This window comes from Ptychodera flava, chromosome 13 (assembly GCF_041260155.1).
Source record: "Ptychodera flava strain L36383 chromosome 13, AS_Pfla_20210202, whole genome shotgun sequence".
Lineage (NCBI taxonomy): Eukaryota > Metazoa > Hemichordata > Enteropneusta > Ptychoderidae > Ptychodera > Ptychodera flava.
Genome location: NC_091940.1, coordinates 5,310,804 through 5,334,350, shown reverse-complemented (window position 1 = coordinate 5,334,350; position 23,547 = coordinate 5,310,804). Strand labels below are relative to the sequence as shown.

Sequence of the window (23,547 nt, the reverse complement as noted above, 5' to 3'; positions counted from 1 at the left end):
TAGTTTTACGGTGCTCCTAGTCCTTCTGATCGGTAGCTTTATATAGCTTGATGAAACACATGCAACACAAACTGACCACTGCCAGTTATGCTTGTAAGATGGACGTTGTTTTCCTTTCCATGTTGTGAAGTGACCGGTTGTGATAGTATTTTTGATCACTTGGTAGCGTGTCGGGGCCGGCAAGACTGGTATTCCGATGTTGAAGGGGTGTAAGGAAGACTGGAGGAAGAGAGTACTATTATTTAAAATACTACTTTATTCCACTATACAGTACTGTACACAAAAATTCCACTATACAGTACTGTACACAAAAATTCCACTATACAGTACTGTACACAAAAATTCCTCTATACTGTACTACTGTACACAAACGGTTAAAAGGCACTTGCAAGGTTCCTTTTTGAACAGTTATGAGAGGGATTTTATTTACATTTTGATGTCGTGATTTTTCGGAGTGTTTTTGTCTTTTTACTGATTGTTTCGGAGTGTCATTTTATTTTTTCACTGGTTATTGTTCCATGTCTGTATTGTGATTACTTTTTTCTGTTGTTTGTCGGTCTTTTGTTAATTTTGACCACAGTGGAAATAAGTCTGGGACTTTTCTGTGTAATCCATGCACGATATTGTTTACTTGTTGGTTATTTTGTGTATTATGTTGTGCAAAATAAAAAAAAAATTACCCCAATCAACCACCGCTCCCACCAAAGTGACGTGACCGGGGTTATGACGGTATGCATGGTAGTATATCGGGGCCGGCTAGGCTTGTATTCCGATATTAGTGAAGGGCTATAAGGAAGACTGCAGACAGCGAGTAGTATAAATCTAAAATGCCAGATCGAGTTTGCTGCTTTCATTTTGCTGTCGGTCAAAATTATTGATGGGAAAACGGCTTGCAATGATGAACTGTAAAGCACAGTGTGAAGATTTATTGGTTGGTTACCTGTAGGCGGTGTCTGGCCATGCGATTACGCCATCCACTAACCCATTTACCGAATTATTGGCCCATTTCCGCCAAGCGTTGCCTTGAGAGAGGGACCCTGCCCGAATTATCACACTTTGCTAGCACAGTTGACGAGATGGCGACGCTGTTCCAGCTTGATTCGCAACAGAAACTTACATTCAGGTTCGCTTTGGTTTTGATATGTCTCTTCGAAGCAAGAAGCGTAAATTGTTGCAACATTTTAGTTCTGCCGGGCTTTTCGTCGGGAAGTCATTACCTATATCTTGGCAAAATAGGTGAGCACCTTAATAGAGCTGGTCATAACGTGACACTGCTCTTAGGTCATCACAATGACCTGAAGAAGACCCCAAACTACTCCAATCTTTTTACATTCGAAACGTACAACACTTTTCTGGACAAGCCTTTTTTTGAATCGATGGATTCAACCCGAGAAAAGGTTTTGAAGGGAGAAGAATTTAGTCTCCAGCCGATGTCAACTCTTTTTGCTACTATGCTTGAAGATTGCAAGCAAATTCTGCAAAATGAACAATTGCTGGCTCGACTGATGAATGCCAAGTTCGATATCGTTGTCATGAATAACTTTATGAACTGCAATGTATTAATTGCCCAGAAACTGTCTCTACCCTATGTTATTGTGTCAACCAATAGACCATTCGTACAAATGGATACTTCGTATCTGGGTCTACCGTCACCTGTATCTTACGTCCCTGGAGCTATGACTGGACTAACTGACAAGATGACATTTGCAGAACGACTGAAAAACTTGTTTTTTCAAAGCATCGCGTTTTTCTTTTTCAACTTTGTTGTGTTTAAACCATATGACGATCTCAAACAATTGCATGGGATTCAACCTGACATTGGCTTACAAGAGTCTCTCGGCAAGTCGGAGATTGTTTTATTCGCCGTCGATTGGGCATTAGAGTTTCCGAGACCTGTCATGCCAAACACGGTATTCCTTGGAGGTTTGCTGGCTGAAGAATCCTCTCCCCTCGATGCCGTGAGTAAAATAATATAGTGATATTATAAATATATATAAGCAAACGAAGTATCTTTTTAACCACTCGGTCACCTTTCCAGTGACGTACAAAGTGACGTACAAAGTGACGTACAAAGTGCATATAGAAGTTGCCAAGGGATAGGAAGTTGTCATGGCCTAAATGCACACTAAACGCACTCTGTTGTATGCATCAGCTGCCTTGTTGGAGGCGATATCATCACTGTACACTGACAACCTGACCACGTATTCAAAGACTTTTAAAACTTCACTTCAGTCCAGTCTTGTAGTCTTGTAGTGGTACATTATCTTCTATAACAAATGCCGCCTCTTACTCTTTAGTTTAATTTGTTGTGTTGCAACCAACGCTCAAAATTATCCTAAACATAACTTGACACATTCATCTCAATATACTGATAAATACAAACAGTTTGTGACCATGGTGATGTTCATTACGTTTATCAATAAACACAAAACATTTGTTTCAGGAGTGGGAGGACTTTGTAAACTCTGCCGATGATGGCATTGTCATCTTTTCTTTCGGATCCGTTGCAAATCCAGGAGCCAATATGCCAATGGCTGAAATGATAATGAAAGCACTGGCCAGACTTCCACAAAAAGTAGTTATGCGATATCAAGGAGAACCCCCAAGAACTCTTGGAAACAACACAAAACTGACAGAGTGGATGCCACAGAATGACTTATTAGGTAATATAAACAATATTATTATACACCTACTGCCGTAACCTATGGGAGTTTGACCGTCCAATAACTTTCCGTATTTTGTATAGTATGCGGAGTCCCGAATACGGGAGACGCGCGACGCGCCTGTTTGACCTTTGAAGGTGAATTTTTGTGGACACAATGGCAGACGAAGCAGACGATAACTCTGACCATCGCGCGCGTTCCACTCATATCGCGCGTGCCGCATCCCTCAAAATATATCATAGAATTAGTTTATACGGACGATTAATGGAGGGAGGTGTATAATAACTGTAATAATAGGGCTATACACAAAATACGGCCCTGTATGGACTCGGGCTCAGTGAGTGATGTCTTGGACTCGCCTTCGGCTCGTCCAATACGTCACTCACTGAGCCCTCGTCCATACAGAGCATAGCGTTTGCTGAGAAGACCTTTTCAATATTATTTTCTTTTATCGGACATTTTTCAATTGTAGATCGCTAAAGGTTTTCGTGGCATTTTCCTGATGTAAAAAATACGCACCTTTCAATTCAGATTATCTTTAAACAGAATGATGAACAAAGCTTCTTTGGTAGAATGCGCCTCGGGGCATACACATTCCGACTCTTAAATTTTACATTTCTGATTTAGGCTACCACTTGCGTAACTCACTTTGAAGCTCTAACAGTAAATAACGCTTTCACTGTGAAAATCAAAAGTTCAACTTGTTCGATAGGGAAACACAGGGATGGTGGTGGCATTGTGAATTTCAAATATCGATAAATTTAGAGTAACTTTAACATAGTAGTCACATTAGCACGATGGCCCCGATGTCATTTTGTCTTTGAAAGAGAATGGTTGAACGTTTCCTTGAGGCAAGTTAGTCTTTCAGTTTCGAGGCGCAGACGACCTAATAGTCCGGGTCACTTGTCATGATTTTCGCTTCCGTGTGCATTTCGTGAGGACTCTTGTCAACATATATCATTTTGTTCCTTAATATCTGGAGAGTCCAAAAAACATTGTTGGCATTTTTTCTTTCCACTTTGTCAAGGTCAAATTCAAGGTCATTCGTTACTCCACAAATTCCATTGATTAAGCATTGTAGTGCGTACAAAATGGCTATACTCATTGACCAAATTACTTTATAATACCTTCAGTGATGGAAGGGAACTTCACAGCTCATAAAAGATTTTAAAAACCTTATTGTTTTTGTTTTTTTACCATTTTATATGGATTTATATGCAATTACAAGGATTTGCTTGTATTGCAGTTGTACATCTTTTTCCATGCACTGTGTTAAATAATGACACAGATCGGTTTTTGACATGCACTGTGCTTGACAACTACATCATACATTTCCCTGCATCTCAACGTAAGCCATCCGCAGTATTGCCAACTCTGGTAGGTTGTAAATTCAAGACCTGTGTTCAAAATTTCACTAGTGTAGATAGGATTGCTGTGCAGCTAGCAGTGTGTACTCTCTGCTTGTAGTGAGAGTAAGTCATCCTTTTCCTCGCATTTCTCTCCAAGTCATATAAAACGATTTGTATTTTTTTCCTAACAATAGCAGGGATTAGAGACTTGTTGCTAATCATAGGCTACATGCAGAAGCAATTTATCAAAATTAAGCCTCTGCGCTGAGAAATATAGACTATTACCTGTGGCTTTTGAAAATCAACTCCAGTACGCACAATGTTGTACTAACAAGACACCCATTGTTAAAATATTGATACTGAGTACGAAAAATGATTCATTAACAATGGGTTGAACCTTTATTGTGAGACACTGGAAGTCCGTAGATTATTTAGGGTTAAAAACGACGAGATTAGTCATATACGGTGTTAGTAGTTTCTCAGAAACCGTTATCCAAAGGCTATTTACTCGATATTTTATTGTCACGGAATCTTGACATTTAGTGGTTGCATTTCACATATACATTATATTTCACATACCTGACATTGCATGCAAATAACTTCGTCAAAACTTTCAGTAAAAAAGCATTTCATTCCTCCGAAAAGAGGACGTTATGCCTGATATGTCAGGAAGCAAGTGGTGAGCTTGTGTCAATGTTAAAGACTCAAGGATGATGATTCCTCTTCCCTTCGAGATTGTGGTGCTTGCTATGCAAATACTTGCCACAAAGGTCTACTCCAGTGAGCAAAATTGGGCTATGAAAAAGTGTTAGAGCAAGGTGATAGCTCTGTATTGATAGGTTTAGCTAGTGGACGACCCTAGGCCCTGTACATCAACTTTACTCTCATCGACCATGTAAAGTGCTGGTTCATCTGAACCTAAAGTTGCTTTCAATAGATCATCAGCTAGTACATACGACAAAAGCATGTGTTTTTTCTGTCAACAATATATATTTCCTTTGGGTCCTCTCCATGAGGATTCTTCATTCAATGCTGGGGAAAAACTACAGAGAAGCAGTAAACCAAGGAAACACCAGACTTGTTAAAAGTCAGACTCAGTGGTTGCAAAAGATCCAAAGGATGCTAGAGCCATTGACATTAAATATCGATCACAAAATATGTTGGACCAAAAACATTGAAAATGTATTGCGAAATTTAAGCACAAATGCAGACCCATTGTGTGAGACTGGATCTGCAAATGTCGGTAATGATAAACAACACCATGCTTGCTGCAGATATCAATTGTTTCCTTGTTGGAAAATTCTTAAACTGAAGGTTCAGTTTTAAACCTGGGTGAAGTACATGACTCATATTTGGCAATACGTAAGGAACATGGAATTGTGAACCCATCAATTGGAAATAGGAAATTAAAGAAAACAAGGCAGTATTGCTGAAGGCAATGAGTACTTGGGCCGTGATAGAGTAATTTGAGGACAATATATACTACTATTCAAATATGGTTTTGAATTTCCTCCTGTCAATTAGGGATTAACTGGTTATTAAACGAAGCAATGGCATGACAACGGCAAAATATGTCTACTAACTTTTGTGGAGTTTGAGGCAGGGGTTTCTTTATTAATAGTGGAAATTGCTTAAACTCCTTAAATATTCAAATTACAGCAAATTTCTTTTGTCCTCGATGGTAGATGTCTAATATTTAGATGGGCATATTTAGATTTCTACCCTATAGTTATCCCTATATACCGAAAATCGGACATCCAGCTCTATTGGCTTGCTCAGAATTAGATATGTGCATAATTAATGAGGTACAATATGTGGTGTCATAAGGTGTCTTATCATACCAAATATGAAGGGTGTAGCAGTTGTGGTTACTGAGTTGTGGACAAATATATATGAGGTCAAAGGTCATTGAGGTCACGTGACATTTTGTCAAAATAATTGTATTGCTAAGTTATTCCTGTATACCAAAATCAGACCTCTAGCTCTATTGGCTCGCTCAAAATTAGATATGCGCATAATTAATGAGGTACAATATGTGGCGTCATAAGGTGTCTTATCATACCAAATATGAAGGATGTAGCACTTGTGGTTACTGAGTTGTGGACAAATATATATATTTGAGGTCAAAGGTCATTGAGGTCACGTCACATTTGGTCATAATAATTGTATTGCTAAGTTATTCCTATATACCAAAAATCAGACCTCTAGCTCTATTGGCTCGCTCAAAATAAGATATGCGCATAATTAATGAGGTACAATATATGATGTCATAAGGTGTCCTATCATACCAAATATGAAGGGTGTAGCACTTGTGGTTACTGAGTTGTGGACAAATATGTATATTTGAGGTCAAAGGTCATTGAGGTCACGTCACATTTTGTCATAATAATTGTATTGCTAAGTTATTCCTATATACCAAAAATCAGACCTCTAGCTCTATTGGCTCGCTCAAAATTAGATATGCGCATAATTAATGAGGTACAATATGTGGCGTCATAAGGTGTCCCATCATACCAAATATGAAAGGTTTAGCACTTGTGGTTACTGAGTTATGGACAATATATATATTTGAGGTCAAAGGTCACCAAGGTCACATGATATTTTGTCAAAATGTCTGAGATATCTGCGTGAACGGATGGACTCACTGATGGACTCACGGACGGATATGACCCAATATGTAAGCCCCCTTGGACTTTATCCGTGGGGACAAAAAACTGTGTCACTGCTTCCTTTAGGCAATTGACCAAGGCATGTCTGAGATATCTGCGTGAACGGACGGACGGACGGACTGACATGACCAAACCTATAAGTATAACCCCCAGGACTTCGTCCGTGGGCACTAAAAACAACGCAACAGTTATTACATCTACACCGGCGGTAGGTTCATATCCAGAGCCCCGTACGGTCTGCCGCCGTCGCTTGAAAACAATCTCATAAACCTGGCCATATCAACTGTGTATGGGCAGCTGGATACTTGACTTTCCGGAGAAGGCGAGCTGTCACGTTCAACTCAGGATTATTTCACGATCAAATTTCAGTAAATTTACCTTACCTAGATGAAATTTTGTCTATAGGCTGAAATTTCGCCGAAGTTTGACAAAATTACATCGATTTTTCAGGTTCATATCCGACATTTTTGAGTTTTGAGTGCAGACAGAAATAAGATTTGAGGCAACATGGCTGCGACCCCATGTTGACCCCTAGCCCTGCGTACAGTGTGCTACAGCTAACACACAGCATCGTACGCAGGGCTAGCGAGAGAGTTGCCGACATCGACGGTTATTTACGAGAAGTGAATAAAGGACTGTCATTTTTGGAAGCGATCGAGTAGCTGAGGTAGGCTGGGATACGACTTGGGCCCAAGAACGCTGAATTTCGGCAGTAATTTGGCTTTTTACGTCAAGTCCCAAAATGGATTTGAAGTCACCGACCCTACGTACGGGTCTTTTCAGGGCTGTGGTGAGCGGGGCGATTAGCTGTAGCGGAACACACACATCGTACGCAGGGCTAGTTGACCCCAAGTGAAAATGTGTTCGCGATCAAATCTTCCTATATTTTTTTTCAGAATTTTCGACAAAATCATTGCTTCTTAAATCTTTTGTAAAATATAAAATACTAAAATAAAAATGCGATGTGCCATGTCTCCAGATTTCTAAAATATCGTTCGTTGACCGTTCGACGGAATACTCATTTCGCAAACTTGTGACGCAGTTGAAATTCAATACTGACCGCCAAATAAATCTTAATGAGACGAGATCATTCTAGACATCCTCCATTCGCGTTAGAGTTCAGCTCGCTTAGAGTATCATAACATTCTTCGGCCTTCGTTTAGATCGACCCTAATCTCTCCCATTTAGGAAATAAATACACAAGCTACCTTGACAAACTTCGTGCACCATCCAGGACCAAACGCACTACAAATCTGTCTTGACGTCATCATCTCCTTACATGGTAATCGGCATACCGTATTTTTAGCAAAGGAGACACAGAATACGTCGGAGTATTCAGTTTCAAAACGTATTACATGTGTGATGTTGTCAAAAAAAGGTAATGTTACTGCAGTGGTATAAATTACAAAACACAAAAGTTCAAATCAGTTTATTTTGGACTGGCTTTACCCAATATTTCATATTGTTTCTTATGCCAGATTTGACCACGTGCTTACTGGCGACCCCTTTACATGCAAATTTTGTGTCAATGGTGTGTTCTCCTGGAAAAACAAACGTACGATTCTATATGAAGGAGGCGAAATTTGCCCTCAAAACTCGAAACCACCCCTTTATGGGGTGTACCTAGCTATTTTGAACGAGCTTCTCGAATCTGCAGCTCTATTTCGAAATGATGGTCTGGTTTTCTCAGCTCAAGGATAAGTGTTCTCCATCGCTGTGGGCATTACTATTCTCAGCTGGGGGTACAGTTTCCAGTCGTAATGTTTTTCATTGTGTCCGGGATATAAAACATTTCCTTTTCACACTTTTACTTGGATTAACACTAGTCCACATCTTGTCAGCGATTAAACATGTTTCAAGTTTAAATGTTAAATTCTGGTCTCGAGCCTCTTGTTCGACCAAACTGAAATTACCCTCCCACTTTGGCTCGTCCAGTGGGTGTAGCAAGGGTCGTGCCATCGCTTAGGAAACGGAGGGTGCATTAATTGTTGCATTTCGATGCACATTTTGATTATATTCAGAAGATTTTGTGGCAAAAACTCAGATAGAGAAGCATTAATATTCACATCTCACTTATTCAAGACTGGCCGAGAGCAGCACTTCCATTCAGTTAACATCATTACGCCATTTATTATGCCAAGAAAGATGAAGCCAAGACATTTTGCCCTCCCTGGTCTCAGCCAGAAATGGTTATACCTTACAGAGTTTTTTCCCACGGAATGAAAACAAATGTACTTGGGCTGAGGCCCAAGTACATTATATCTGATCACATAAAAGATTGGAATCTGCACGACCCAGTGAACCAGAATTGGCTTTGCTAAATGCTACTAAAGATGCAGCAATACAGGAGTTGCTGAGGAAAGTACAGAGGAAAATGTAAGAGTACTGTTCAAAGCTGCCAAAATTTTGAGAAAAGCAATATCATTTTCAAGAAGTACACCAAGCAAAGGCAGTCTTGGAAATGATATCATTGCCTAACCCGACTTGCCACCTCCTGCAAACTAACAATGGAAGCTGGAGGAAAACACATTCATACCCATAGTAAGCATGCTTCCTCCTTTCCCTGAAGCTGTTGTGTATTTGATCAGATATTCTTGTAAACAAAATATATGCAAAACAAATATCCGCTCTTGCAAGACGAATGCAATGACATCACATGTACGGAAATGTGTCACTGTGAGGCTGATGAAAATTATTGTCCGAACTGTTCACCTCCTATAAGTGACACTTTTGTTGATGATTTTGATAATGATTAACAACTTAAGCATGAAAATCTTCTGTTTTTTTGAAAGTCACTAATGCAGAGTTATCAAAATTTTGAAGTTGCTGTGTGATCGTATTACTTTTATGACAAAACTTTATTCAGATTAGAGATTATGACATTAAAAGTCATTGACCTTTGACAGGAAATGTTAGACATCTGACTTCCTGAGAATGTTGTATAAGTTTTATGAATCTGAAATTGTATACAAGATAATCATTGTGATGTTTTAAGATATGGAAGGCATTTCTACGAAAATTAGAAAGAAATTTCATACTGACCTTCAATTGACCTTTGGTAAAGTAGTTCTATACATTTTTAATACAATAACCTTTTTTTTTCAAAAACCTCAATGTTAATGATTGTAAGGAATAATTCACATCAAATGCATGTTTCCAAAGGTAATATGATTGCAAACTGGCCATAAAATCTTTTTTTGGCTAAGAAAAAATTATTTTTGTCGATTTTAAGGAAATGACCTTGAAATGACCTTCAGAGTTGTCAGAAAAAATGCCAACAATTTTTTTTTGAAAAACTTGGCCATTAAGTAAATCGATGAGCTAGGTTGGCAAAAATCTTCACTCAAAACACACGGAATGACAATTGACCCGGACTATAAGCTATATTTGTATTCACTATAATGCCTTTATCTTATTTCAAAAACGAGGTCATCCAAAAACAAAGGCATTTATTGGCCATGGTGGAATGAACGGGGTGTACCAAGCTATCTTTCATGGCGTACCAATGGTTGCTATTCCTACCGGTGGTGATCGCCATGACAACTGTGCAAGACTGATAAGTAAAGGAATGGCGGTCGGTTTGAGTTATGGTACTCTGACGTCAGAAAAACTCTATCATGCCATCACGACTGTCATCAATGAACCAAGGTTGGTCATGAATTGTTCTGTGTCTTCAATGTACGGTTACATTTTTATTCAGACATATATTCAGCGACTTCCATATTAGTGAACAAATCTATGAATTAACGTTCATTACGTACACTGTTCACCAATTATAATCACACAAAAGTTGTATGGTAACGCTCCGTAAAATAAATACTCAGGCCTGCCAAAATGTACGTTGTCAGGATGGTCCTACTTAAATTTGTAAATTTCAAATGTCCCATGGACCTGGTATTGTATTACCTTGAATAAAAATGATTATTGGACCAGTTTAATGTCACATTTAATAGAATATTCGACATTCAAATACTGTGTTCAGTGATATTAACCGGGATGTACCTTCTTTTCCTTTCAGTTACAAAGAAAATGCTATGCGTCTATCTCGTATCCATAGAGACAACCCTATGACTCCTGGTGATAGTGCTGTTTTCTGGATTGAACACGTCATCAAACATGGCGGACAACATCTTCGTCCGGAAGCTCTCAACTTAAATTTTATCCAATATTTCTCGTTAGATGTTATATCATTTTGTGTCTTTATTATCTTTGTAATTTTCGTTTTTTCAAAGAAAATTGTGTTGCTGTGCTTTAGATGGTGCTGTAAAAAAGCGGGCAGAAAGGACAAGACAAACTAGGAAGTGAGCAAAAGTGAAGACGTTCTAAGACTTTGAAGTTTGTCCGTGATAATTGTACCCTAAAATGTTCATATAAGTGAAGGAAAGGTGGAATAAAAATTTGCAGTGACAGCAATTCTGATTTAATACGATCAAGACAAATGCCAAAGTTTATTCTTTTATACTAGTATATTGATGGCGCAAATACAGCGATCTGATTGGTCGAAATATGAAAGTAACCGTGCTATATTCGCGATACAGCACGGTAGAGAAAATCCATTTATGAAATAGTTAAAAACCACCTCAGCAACGGGTATAGCGCTCGGTTTTAAAGTGGCACTCCCACTTGGTAACATTTTAAAACACATTATTTTAATGCCAACGGTCGATATTTGACGTGGCGACTGCGCACGGATCACGAGATATCGATAAAAACATGTCCTCAAAAACGTAAAAGTTTGAATTCCGGTGGCCCACCTAAATTCAGCTTCCGAACATCGAACGTTCGGTACTGGGGCCATTGTCAACTAAGCTATGGAGTACGAGTCTACGCTAATGCTGCTGTACGCCACAGTACCACTCGCGTCGGTGATCGGTCATGCCCCGTGGGGGAAAGCCGAGTCTTACTGACTCGGAGAACAAAACGGAAAACAAAGTTTGCTGATCCCACCAGAATTCGCATAGGTGACTAGCTCAGATACGTGCAGTTGATACATAGCGGCCGCCGCGTGGTATGCACGCATACCACGCGTCGCGGCGGCCGCTATGTATCGAACCACGCGTAACTGTGTGGCAGACGACAAAATGTAGTCATCAGAGGCGGCTAATATTTTACACGTAAAAACTGATATGTGGTATTGGTTAAAAATATAATAGAACTGACCGAGAATAATGAAAACGACAAAAACTAAGGAGAAGTTTTGAAAAAAAACTTACCTGAAGTGAAGGCATAATGCTGTAGGCCTATATAAAGTCTTCGCAGTGGGAGGTAAAATTGCGTCATTTGAACTTATAATGGACTCCCTAGAATTCGTCAAGCAGCACAACAACAAACCTTCGGGGGATTTCGGGTCCTAATCAGAAACGATCGTAAAACTTCAAGATGTGAAAAATACGCTCGGGAAATGACATGTTTTCATCGATATCTCGCGATCCGCGCGCAGTCGCCATGTCAAATATCGACCGTTGGCATTAAAAAAATGTGTTTTACAAATGTTACCAAGTGGGAGTGCCTCTTTAAGCAGTTCACTCCATATATCACTCCATATATACACTTGATACCGACAAAGTCGGTAATTTCATATATACTTACAGTCAATTATATATCGCATCCTATTTACTACACACATATAAATAGACTGACAGTCGAAAGGTGAGTGTGATTCGTTTTGCAACACTTTTAATGTCTCCTATACGACCATTACGACTGGGCGAAGCTGCTTCAACTAATACTGTACTTTGCAAAAGAGGCTGCAGAAAATATTTGAAAAGAATTCATTCAGCCTCGACCCGGTGAATTTCAGAGATGGCAGCCAAATGCAGACTTCTGTGTGCTTTATGGTATTATAGTGTAACACAATGTTTGTTTTAGAAGTCCATGAGCTCAGTGTCCTTTTTTCACAGAATGATGCTGGTTTACTTACTAGGCAGGTATTGTGAAGATCTTGCTATACTGTTGGGGAAAAAACAAAATTTTCGATTAGGCTTTTTGATTAGGCTATGAAAAATACGTTCGATACGTGAAGGTACAGAAGTATGTGAGTCCTATGGCTCCATGGTGAATATATTGAGCCTCAGTGGAACAGGCGATATGACCGAACTGACATATACCACATCCTACCGTTCGAGGCGCCATCACGCTCAATTTGACCGTGACGCTCAGCTTGACTCTCATTTTGCAATTTTCAATAAAGTGTTCGATCGAGCTCTCTCACGCGAACTTTTGTAAATTTTTGACTCTTATATTACTCTTTGCATGTCTCTCTGTTATAGTTGCTCGGACATTTTTGGCAAAGCTGCAGAGGCGGCCAGCGAAATTCTTGTAATATTTTCTACTAAAAACCAGCAAAACCTCCCACTAGTTACGTTGTTACTGATGACTTAGGAGTCTAGCTTTGACTTGCTGTCCACCATAATAAAGGCATCACTTTCTGGCCCACAGACAGTGTTGACAGAACAAACTCTGAGCATTTTCACATGCTCCCAGAAGAAAACAAAAAACTGTAAAAATATGACATGCACAACAAAAATGCCTTAACAAAGTAAAACAATATACGCAGTATATAAGATTATTTACTGCAATTTCGAAAAAAAAACAAAACGAAAAAACTCTTCCAAATTGGCTAAAGTAGAAGCGGCGATTCCGAGAACAGTTTAATTATTTTCTAGCTTTATAGATAATGCTATGATAGCGCTGTCAACAAAATACAAGGATGGTGTCTTCAATTTAGTAACAACACTTTATTTAGGAAAAAGATCGGTCACTGGAATGATTCACTGTCATGAGTTGGGGCAACTGATGTTATATTTTGCCCCTTCTTGTTCTTGTTCAGATATGAAAAAAAAGTTACTGGAAAATTCTAATTTTCCTAAAATAAATATTTCGGTTTTTGGCCTTGTAATTATCAAAATTGAGAATCTTGATTTCAAAGCTCAGTCTCACAGATTTGTTTCGTTTATGGTTACCATGAGAAACATTGTAATTTGAATTGTGAATTTTTCCCTTTTCTTTACTTCTGATGCAGAAATAGGTGAATCGCAAAATACCATGGCATATGATATGTAAATTCTTGCAAAAATCCGACTGACCGATTGGAATAAATACTGTAGAGTACCATTTCAAGTAATTTACCGTGTTCTGTGCGTGTTTATTTTTTATTTTCGCGACTGCTTTAGAACTTTTCTGAGTGTTTCGCTCCAATATACAGCTATAATCGAATACGTAAAGATCAGACAGTTGGAAGATTAGCAGGACGTGATCGCATATAGATTTTATAAATTTAAAAGAGGTGCTTTCTGGTGTATTTTTCTTCTATATTTCTCATGAGGGCGTCTTTTTTGTTGAAAATACCACCGAGATAAGGGGTGTTTTGAAATTTTTGTATTTTGAAAAAACAAGCATAGATATGTACCGAGCCTTTCCTGTGAATGACACCATCGGGATTCATGCCCGCTACCAACCCAATCTCGTCCTTTTCTCACTGTCCGTGCGCTGAGCAAGATTTCGAGAGAATGAAAATTGATTCGACCACCTGCCAAATTACATACGAAAGAAACATTTGATTTCTAGGAGAGTGGGGTGGAGGAAATTGGTATGGTATGTCAACAATTTTTCCCATCACCATGGCAGCATTTTTTTCTAGTGAGTTATTAGAGAGGGTGAGTGTTCAGAGAGAGTTGTGGACATACATGGCTGTTTATTCCTCATGGCAAAAGGCGGAGTATGCTTTATTTCATAATGTGGGAATGTATAGAAACTTTTAAAAGTATCATGTATTGACTATATTAAACAAACAAATAAACAAAAACAAATAAACAAACACATATACAAACACCGTTCTTTATTGACAAATATGAACACAAGTACAACTCTTTATTGGTTCTTTATTGTATATGAAAATAATCAACGTAACAAGTAAACAAATTTAAACATGCATAAACTAACAAACAAACGAGGAGTCAGCTTTCCCTGTGGTAAAACAATATAGTTCTTCATTGCAGGGCTGTGTGTTTGCGCCTCCCACCACAGCTAGTAATACACAGTCCTCACGCAGAGCTAATAAAAGCAGAACTATTCCTTTCAAGTTCAGTATTTGCAATGATGGGTTCAAAGGTCAGCCGTTGTAGGGACAACAAGTAAACGTAACCAACACTTTTCATATGCAAACAATGCAATGCTACATGCTGAGTACAAACCATAATGGCGGAACCTAGCAGGTAACACTTTCCAACTACGAATAGGTACGCTTTGTATTGAACGGTAAGGTATGTAAACGCGACGTTTATCAACGTATCGCGATAGTGGTTTATTTTCCATACATTTTAGCATGTATACCTTGGTCGCTGTTTGACAATCGCTTTTGGGGTGGATCTTTCATAGTGTATCGACGATCCCTCGACCATCCGGGTTGGGTGAGACATTTTTGTTCACACCATGGCGGTGGAAGCCCTAGCGAGACATTTACAAGACCGAGAGCAATAATTTGGACGTAGGTCTACACAATTTCATTTAGCGACCCATAAATTCGTGTATCAGGGATAACTGTGTGTTGTAAAAAGCTCCACTGTTTAATGAGCAATACAGCTGATGTGAGGTCAAAACAATTCATTGTGCAGGTAACAGACAAGTCGTTTTCTATGATACTAGTATATTGCACTGTACACCGCTGTTCGCGTTAAGCGCTCCGACTTTACATGTGTCTCAGGTGTGGTTATGTAGGCTAAGCTGAACTCATACTATATAGGCCTATATACATAGGTGACACAGAGACTTTGTTGCAATGAATTCTTATGGTGTAACCACTTCATAACATAGCAATCGAGGTATTGTCGTACGGGGAACTGTTATTAATGTTTCTAAAGTGTAGGTGAGGCACAGTCGAGTCGAGTCTGTGGTGGAGACGTGGGGGTGGAGATAGCCCGGAAATACCATGGAATAAGCACGGATACTTGCAAATCTAAAGTGTTTGAACTATTGAAAGGACTGGAAGCATGTGTTGGTCACAAGATGTAGGCCCCTACATCACCCATTTGTGAGAGAACCACCTATAATTAGGCCTATATTGCAAATTTGATATACTGTTCGTGTTGTATTTAGGCCTACGCGTTTCTTGCAGTCTTGTAAATTTGAGATACTTATAACTTAATACGTTATATTCACAGTTTCTGTTGCCAGTTCTCCTTTTGTTATGACGTCACAGAGGAACTCAATAAGGGTATCTGTCTTTTAAGTACCCACATCCTCTCGGAAGGCGATCCAATGTGTCAGAGATTTCACTGATATTGACAATATTACAATGCCACATGTACATAACTTTGTGAGGGGAAAGACTGTATACACGGCGTTGTAGCAGAATGAAACCCTGGTATTCCTTTCTTTTTCAAAATGTATTGATTTCGAGGTTTCACACAGTCAATATACCTCGTTCCATTATTCAAGCCAAGGCGAAAACATTTTATCCATCAGCATCGTCAAAAAAGTACTATATTTCCAAAAACAAAAAAGTTAAGTATTTTCAGATATATTCCAATGAATATTTCCTTATTGCGAGCGACGTTGAAGTCATGACAACTAAATGAGCTTAAAAATGCCATACGTTAAATTTCTGTAATGTAGCGAAATTTCTGTTCCAGATTTGATTCCGATCCAACGAGCCGTTCTTGTAACATCTCACCAACACACACACATACACACACGCGAATTTACATCGGTACGATGATAACTATTTCTGGTTTGCGAATGTGTTACCTGAAATTAAATGAAGTCAGTTTTCTTGTCGTTCCACAGCTCGTAAAGAACAAGATGAATTGAATTTGTTTTGGCTGATTGGAATCAGAAATGATTTTGACATTTACTATGCATCATTTACAAGCTGTAGCTTAGTGACGACATGCATTTCGTTGCGTCCTTAGACCGATCCGATGACAAGGTTCTTTGTAAATGCATGTGAATGTCAAAATTTTGACGTTGCCTGTTTGTGGTTAAAACGGATACGTTGCTTGGATAGTCGATCGAAGGACCGGGAGCGAAGTGTGAGACCGAAGGCCGAACCTCGATATTGTAGCCATTCTTTACACTACCACCGAGATTCGGACTTCGGGCTTACACTTCGATCCCGGGCCTTCGATCGACTATCCAAGCAAAGCTGCAAGCACCTGTGGGGTTCAAAACTTTGGTGTGAGATATTTATATTGCTCAATGAAGGTGATGTTCCGGAGTTATACAAACGGTTATCCCATCGTGAATAAGTCACGTGTTCAGATGATCTGTCCGAAACAGGTTGTGCAAAGGTACAAGTCATTCCATATACATGTTACTTCAATACTCAAAATTTGCAAACGAAATTATCGATGCAAATTATGTAGTGAACTCACGTATAGACATCATTGAGGATATGTTACCAACAGGTAATCGGTTACATCGTTTCTTACTGTCACTCTTTAATGGATACATACTTTATCCTCTACGCTATCAGCTTTTATAGGCACGCCCTCTATAATGAACGACTTGGTCAATTTCAGAGTATGACAGTTGACGATGAAATATTTGGTAACGTATTATGTGACACAGGTCACTTTAGGTGAGTAAAGTTTGAAGTTTGCCCATTTCAGTCACAGTCGACACCGTTTTATCAAGTTCTCCAACACAATTCAGTAGAAAATACCTAGTAATTCAGCCGCGACTCCCATCGGACGCTGGAAGACTTGAGACTGTTTTGTAAGAAAGGATATCTATGGGCTTTGCATGGTGCGAGTAACGAACACACAACACCCTAACAGATTTAACGTCGTCAAACAATCATTTACTTCATATCCGTAAAATTTTTACTAAATTTCTTTTAGCAATTTTTAGAAAAATGGCAGTAAAATAGCCGAATATTTATATAGTGTAAGTACTTAGCAAAATGTCGGCACAGTTGCAAATTTTGAAACTATGTACCTGTAGGGCTCACATTAGTTTTGTCATTCTGTCACTATCTCATATCAATGCAGTATTATTCTGAAAATCTTGTAATTTTTTAGGGATCACGATCATATTCTATAAAAATATACAAAGTAACCGACGAAGCAGGCAAATGGAATAAGTGAAATGCTCCAAAACATACTTTTAAAACAGTCAATGCCGAAGTGTTTTTGATCGCCAGAATCATCATGTGCATCTTATTTTTTGAAATTTCAAATGAAGAAATGATAGCTACTTAAACCTTCATTGTAATTAGTTATTTTTTGTTCTCAAACTTATTTGACATTTAGTTCCAAAGTTATTAATCTCGTCTTTTGTTTTCCTTCCCTTTCCTGTCACCATAGCTATAGTATTCAGTTTGGTTTTCAACGTACGGGTCTTTCTGGTGGCAGGTATGTGATATATGCAATATCAAAATGTGTTCCATGAACGAATCACTGATTTTCCACGAAATCACAATTGAATGAAATCAGTATCAGGATCCGGTCAATCTCATTTTGTATTATTTTGGATAGGACTGAACTTTTACGATATTTTTCCCTTTATATTAGTGTCTACTATGTCTACAATGACTCTTTGTTTCTTGCTGAGTTTCGGTAGTGACTTGTTCTGTTAATATAAAAAAGAGCCAAACACGAATTACTTACAATAAAGAGAAATATCTTAACGTCTGAATTAAGGAACTTTCAACGGACACTACAGAAATTACAGAAAAAAAAACGGAATAGAAAACTCTGCACTTTCCATTCTGAAAGAGCGTGAATTTGTGTCTTTTTTCAGTCGTTCAGGCATCTTTGATGCAGGTAGTGACTGGATCTGTAACTTTCGCACGATAAAACAAACAATTGCGATGATTTTTGACAAGATTTCATGATACACTGCTACAAACCGATGTAACACCATAGTGCTATGAGTGATGTAAACGCAAACACCCCATAAGCCCGAAAAAGTAATATTTTGTTTCTCTTTTGTTCAAAAGGTCAATGCCCTCAAGAGAACGTTTATTTGCAAGCCGTCCCTTACGAGACTAGATACCTGACATCTCCAAACTACCCGAATGAATATCCTTCTGACGTGTCGTGTCGTTGGGTCATTAACGTAGATACATCCTCACCTTGGGCTTACCGAATAGTTCTGAATATTTTAGACGTAGGCTTGGAAGGCGCCTGCTCTTACGATGGCATTAAAATCACAGACGGTAAGAAGATCATATAGAAACTTATGTATTAATGCTATTTCTTTTCAGTGTAGAAGTTTTAAAAACGATCATTTACACATGACCTCTCCATTGTAAGCCTATGAAGAATAAAGTGGGCTGCTGGCTAAGCACTGAAGATACACAATCATAGATCACGATTTATCGGAAGCACAATATAAAACTGCTGAGTCATAAATTTCCCATGGTTCTTTTATGAAGCACTTGTCGCGATAGCATGGTGATGAACATGCCAGAAAGATACTTCGTTGATATATCTGTGTATTTCTCGATGCAAATCAACGGTTCAAATATGGAGCGTACATCAGACTGACTTTACCCTATACCCATGGGTAGACCTTTACCTTGACTTAATTCTGCTAGAAGTGTTCTACTGATTCAGAACCGTTTCGGTCGTACACATTTCCAGGTGATAGTGAAACATCGAGGACAATCTTGGAAATATGCGACAGCGTTAATCCAGGTTCTGTTACAAGTACTGGCAGCTCCATCTTTATCAGGTTCTACAGTGATACCTCGGTACAGGACAGAGGCTTTCGAATTTCATACACAGCCTTCGGTAGGTCGTTTCAGGCATTTTCCCCTAGTCTAACATTTCCTCGGCTTACTCGCAAATAGCTTTGAAATGCTATGATTGTCAGCGTATTGTTCCAATGTACAGCGTACAAGCCAATGTGTATATACCGGTAATATCCAATTTATGTTGGCGACTACATTTGCTTCAAGACTGTGGCCATTAAATATCAAAACATATAATAAATTGAAGGACTAAACACCAGCAGACCGACGTGCTAAATGGTATGCAGTTGCACTGATCGTGGGGTGAACGCTTTGGCCAGCCTGTAACTCAGCTGCAGAGAAAGCCAGGCGACTGGCGGCCAGTCTAGTTGGCGACTGAATTTTGGTATTAACTCGAACAGGTTAATCAAATAATAATCATGTAGTAATAAACTTTGCATCGATTTTTCCAGAGGTGGGGTCATCATGTCCGCCCACTTGGCTTAAAAGAGATGAATATTGCTACAAAGTAAAGACAAACATAACCGAGAGAGACATCGCACAGAAACGATGTGGTTACGACGCATCAAATCTGGTCAGCATTCACAGCTATGAAGAAAACTATTTCATTTCAGGTAAGTGATCAGTTATCAAAGTAAACCGATCTTACGTGGATTTGTCGTTTTCATGAAGGTAGTATGCGCCTCGAAATTGAAAAACGTAAACTTTTTCTGAAACTTTCCTAAATAAAAGTTCAACCGTTCTTTTAGTAATTCAACAATAAAAATTGGGGGTCACCGCGCAAAGTTTGGAACTTGCGAAACAAATTGTCCAACATTTGACGAGATTTAAAATTCAAAATGGCCGCCATCCCTATATTAACTCTATGGGGAAAAATTAAATTTCGGATTTCCGAAAAACTAAGACGGTGAAAGTTTTTCTTTCTCCCAAAGCTTTAAAATGAGCCACACAGGTGGTAGATCAGAAAAGAATTGTAGAAATTCGAGTCTAAATATTTGTGGCCGAGGCGTGTACACAAAATTTACATTTTCTGTCTTGCTTTGCAGAATCCTTTTTAAAAAGTGCTGGGAATGCATGGGTAGGAGTGTTATACCACTCAACTTACCAAAACTACTCTTGGGTTGATCGAAGTAAATATGCTTTTACAAAGTAAGTGAAACTATTTACACATTCTCTCTCCACTGAGACTTCAAATACCAACCAGGATCAGAATATGAGGAAACGTTGAAAAGTGATATAGAGAGGACCGCCCTCGTAGGGGCGGCCGGGGAGAGCTCCGCAGAGCAGTCTGGGTAAGGAGACTAGTCGACCATGCCCTCTATTGATGCGGAGGCATCCTTTGATTTTCGACTGTCGTACGCATCTTTTGTAACGTGTTGTGATATTTGCTTCATAAAATAGCAGGACATTTTTTTCTTTTTTCAAGTTGGCAGATTGATAATCCAAAATCATCAGATATTTGCACAGCAATAGATCTGAATACAAAATTGTGGTTCTCCTCAAGTTGCTACGAGCAAAGGGCGTATGTTTGCAAGAAAAATATTCGTAAGTATTAACTATACATCTCCGTTTATGTCTCGGAAGAGAAATAAGAAATCATTGTGCTTAAAACGAACATTATTTTAGATAAACCCTCATAACCTTTCGAAACTGAATTAAGAAAAGTTATAGTACATTTTTTGTCCAACTAGTAGATGATTCCACGCCTGCATTGTACGAACAACCTTGAAGTAAAGCCTCTTCTGCATGAACGAAAATTGTTTATTCAAAGGACAATTTGATTGCACCGGTGGATTAAAATAATGTTTATGCTACCTTGGTTTTGCACTGTAAAAGTATTGACAAAGTCTTAAATCACAACAATGCTATGAGGTTACCGGGCTACTTATGAACTTATTTGGTTGTAACTGTCTTCAAGGGGAATGAATGAAATTTGAAACTTGGTAGTGAGCCGAATTTCAAAAGTGTCCTCGACTTCAAAAGTGTCGCTGATTTTTAGTTAAACTTGATTTCCATGCAATCCAAGACATCGTCCATAAGCAGACATAACATTTTCGCCATGGTTTCATTTAATTTGTCTAAAACCGGGGTCGAATATATGCCTTTCAACATGTCAAACAATATAAGTAGTATCTTGCATCAAACAAAATTCATGAAAAATGACCGACTTTGTCCCTTTATCATCGTCCCATGAGAAACGATGATTGAACTGAATGCAGTCTGTGAAATATTGATTATGTTTTCATTTAATATCTGAACAGAGGGAACAACAATCGTTCATGAAATTCCTCCTTCCAGTATAGACAGTTCCTCAGGTAATTATTATCACACTTTATTTCATGGTATCACCAGCCTGCTAATGTTCTCATTTTTCAAAACGGTAATACGTTTAGGAAACTACGGTGATGTTTAAATATTCGTTAATTTCGGGGAAGAAAACTTCGAGAGAAAAACGACTTTGCATGGTGAATACTTACCGGGGTGTGACTTTTCTTAATCGTCTGAATATGAGTGTTCTCTTCGTCTGAAAGCAAATATTTCTACTCAAATCATCTTCTCCATATGTAGTCCAGTTCATGATATAAATGTACACGGTGCACATTTTTCTTCGTAGGTTTCAATTTTTGGGAAATTCCAGGGATTATCATAGCCGTGATCGTGTTCGGGTCAATTGGATACGGATTTCTTCGCCATTGTTGTCAAGCTGCTGGTGAATGTTGTGATGGTATTTGCGATTGCTTTAGGGGGTGTGGTGAATGTATATGCGCGGTGTTCTGCACAACACAGCGACAGAGTCGGGCGCCTAGAAGCCGTGCGTCAACAGCTGAGGCTCCCCGGACAGAAATCGCAGAAGTTGGCATGACGCAAATAACCATAGATGGGATAGACGACAGACTATCCATAGCGAGCAGTATCAGCAGTACCGTAGTTACTGGACAACCAGAATTGACACCGTCAGCACCTCCGATGTATAACCCAACGGCTCCGCCACCATCCTATGAAGATCTCACGTTTGATACCCATCCAGGTGGCCAATCACAGAATGCGTCTCTTGACATCGTGGATGGACAGTCTGACGAACCACCAGCATACCCACCACCCACATACGACGACGTAGCCGCGGACTCTTCGAGGGCATAACGTGAAACAGTCTGAAAATTGAACGATTGTATACGTACCATACAGACCACAGTGCCATACATGTCCATGTATTCAGTTACTATGGCATAGTTTTAATCCTGCAGATGATGGTGCTCCACATAAATCAATTTTTACAACTATATACACTCTATCCTATTAAGTGACGGTCTTTGGCAAGTTTCAGACTTATTGCACGACTAAACATCGTGAACTGAGTCCTTTTGGGAACAGTGCGAGACAGAGGAATGATGCCGTCAGAATATGCAAAGGCAGCTCGTTTTTTGTCATTGCGGTTTAGGAAACGACAGTTCCTAATATTAATTATGTAGTATTGATGTAGACAAGAATAGTGTTTTCGGGTTTCACTAACTACAATAATTGTAGCCCATGGGCCGTGCGCCGGCTTTTTCTGTCGCGTTGGCCGTGTAGGGCCCGTAGCCAACAAGGCAGAAAAAGCCGGCGCGCGGCCCATGGGCTAAATTATTGCATCCAGGACTATGAGCGTGTTGATTTCAGACATGTAAGAGTCATTTTACAGTGCAACAACTATATTATTTACAGCATCATACTAATTCTATTTAGAGTGCAAGGTAGTCTTGATGATTTTTAGTGCGTTACAAAGTCATTCAGATCACAGGACCGATGTGATAAATGTGTCAAAGGCCAAAACAATTGAATTCCAAAATGGAAAAGCTCAAACATTATGCCCCGACCTTCAGGAGTTTTAAGGGTCAACATGTAAGATACTTTTTGTTCATACATTTTTTATACACTTTCATGTGCAACTTTTACTTTTAAGAGCATATTTAACTGCTCAACACTCATGTTACAAACTCCACCTGTATAAATGTACATTCATTGAAAACTTATGTTAATTGTGCGTTTCCGATGATATATATTTATGCATAGTATTTATAGTCATTATACTTTTGGTTATGATTCGTACAAGAAAACATTCGTTGATTTGTTGCTTTGCTGGAAAAATGCAAGAAACAGCATCTTTTGGTCTGGCCCAAGTATACAATTACCCT

General features: G+C 38.9%; 1 protein-coding gene across 8 annotated transcripts; it reads left to right on the top strand.

The window, feature by feature from the left end:
• Nucleotides 1-14,804: 14,804 nt before the first annotated feature.
• On the top strand, nucleotides 14,805-23,385 carry LOC139147190 (uncharacterized). Of its 8 annotated transcripts, none has more exons than XM_070718134.1 (10): nucleotides 14,805-14,942; nucleotides 17,199-17,257; nucleotides 17,985-18,032; nucleotides 18,620-18,838; nucleotides 19,266-19,415; nucleotides 19,828-19,989; nucleotides 20,422-20,524; nucleotides 20,802-20,920; nucleotides 21,637-21,690; nucleotides 21,990-23,385. In XM_070718134.1, the coding sequence occupies exons 2-10, from the start codon at nucleotides 17,215-17,217 to the stop codon at nucleotides 22,514-22,516; spliced, it is 1,425 nt and encodes a 474-aa protein (XP_070574235.1). In that variant the 5' UTR covers nucleotides 14,805-14,942; nucleotides 17,199-17,214; the 3' UTR covers nucleotides 22,517-23,385. The 8 variants fall into 8 exon arrangements, with proteins under 8 accessions (XP_070574235.1, XP_070574232.1, XP_070574236.1 ...); XM_070718131.1 differs by having other exon boundaries at nucleotides 17,982-18,032; XM_070718135.1 differs by having other exon boundaries at nucleotides 14,853-14,942; nucleotides 17,153-17,257.
• Nucleotides 23,386-23,547: the final 162 nt, after the last annotated feature.

Excerpts from the sequence above, each read along its gene's own strand:
- LOC139147190 (XM_070718131.1), top strand. The coding sequence starts at position 17,215 with ATGAAATATTTGGTAACGTATTATGTGACACAGGTCACTTTAG. Across the intron at positions 18,033-18,619 it reads ACGGGTCTTTCTGGTGGCAG|GTCAATGCCCTCAAGAGAAC; the intron begins GTATGTGATATA and ends TTTGTTCAAAAG. Across the intron at positions 21,691-21,989 it reads CAGTATAGACAGTTCCTCAG|GTTTCAATTTTTGGGAAATT; the intron begins GTAATTATTATC and ends TTTTCTTCGTAG.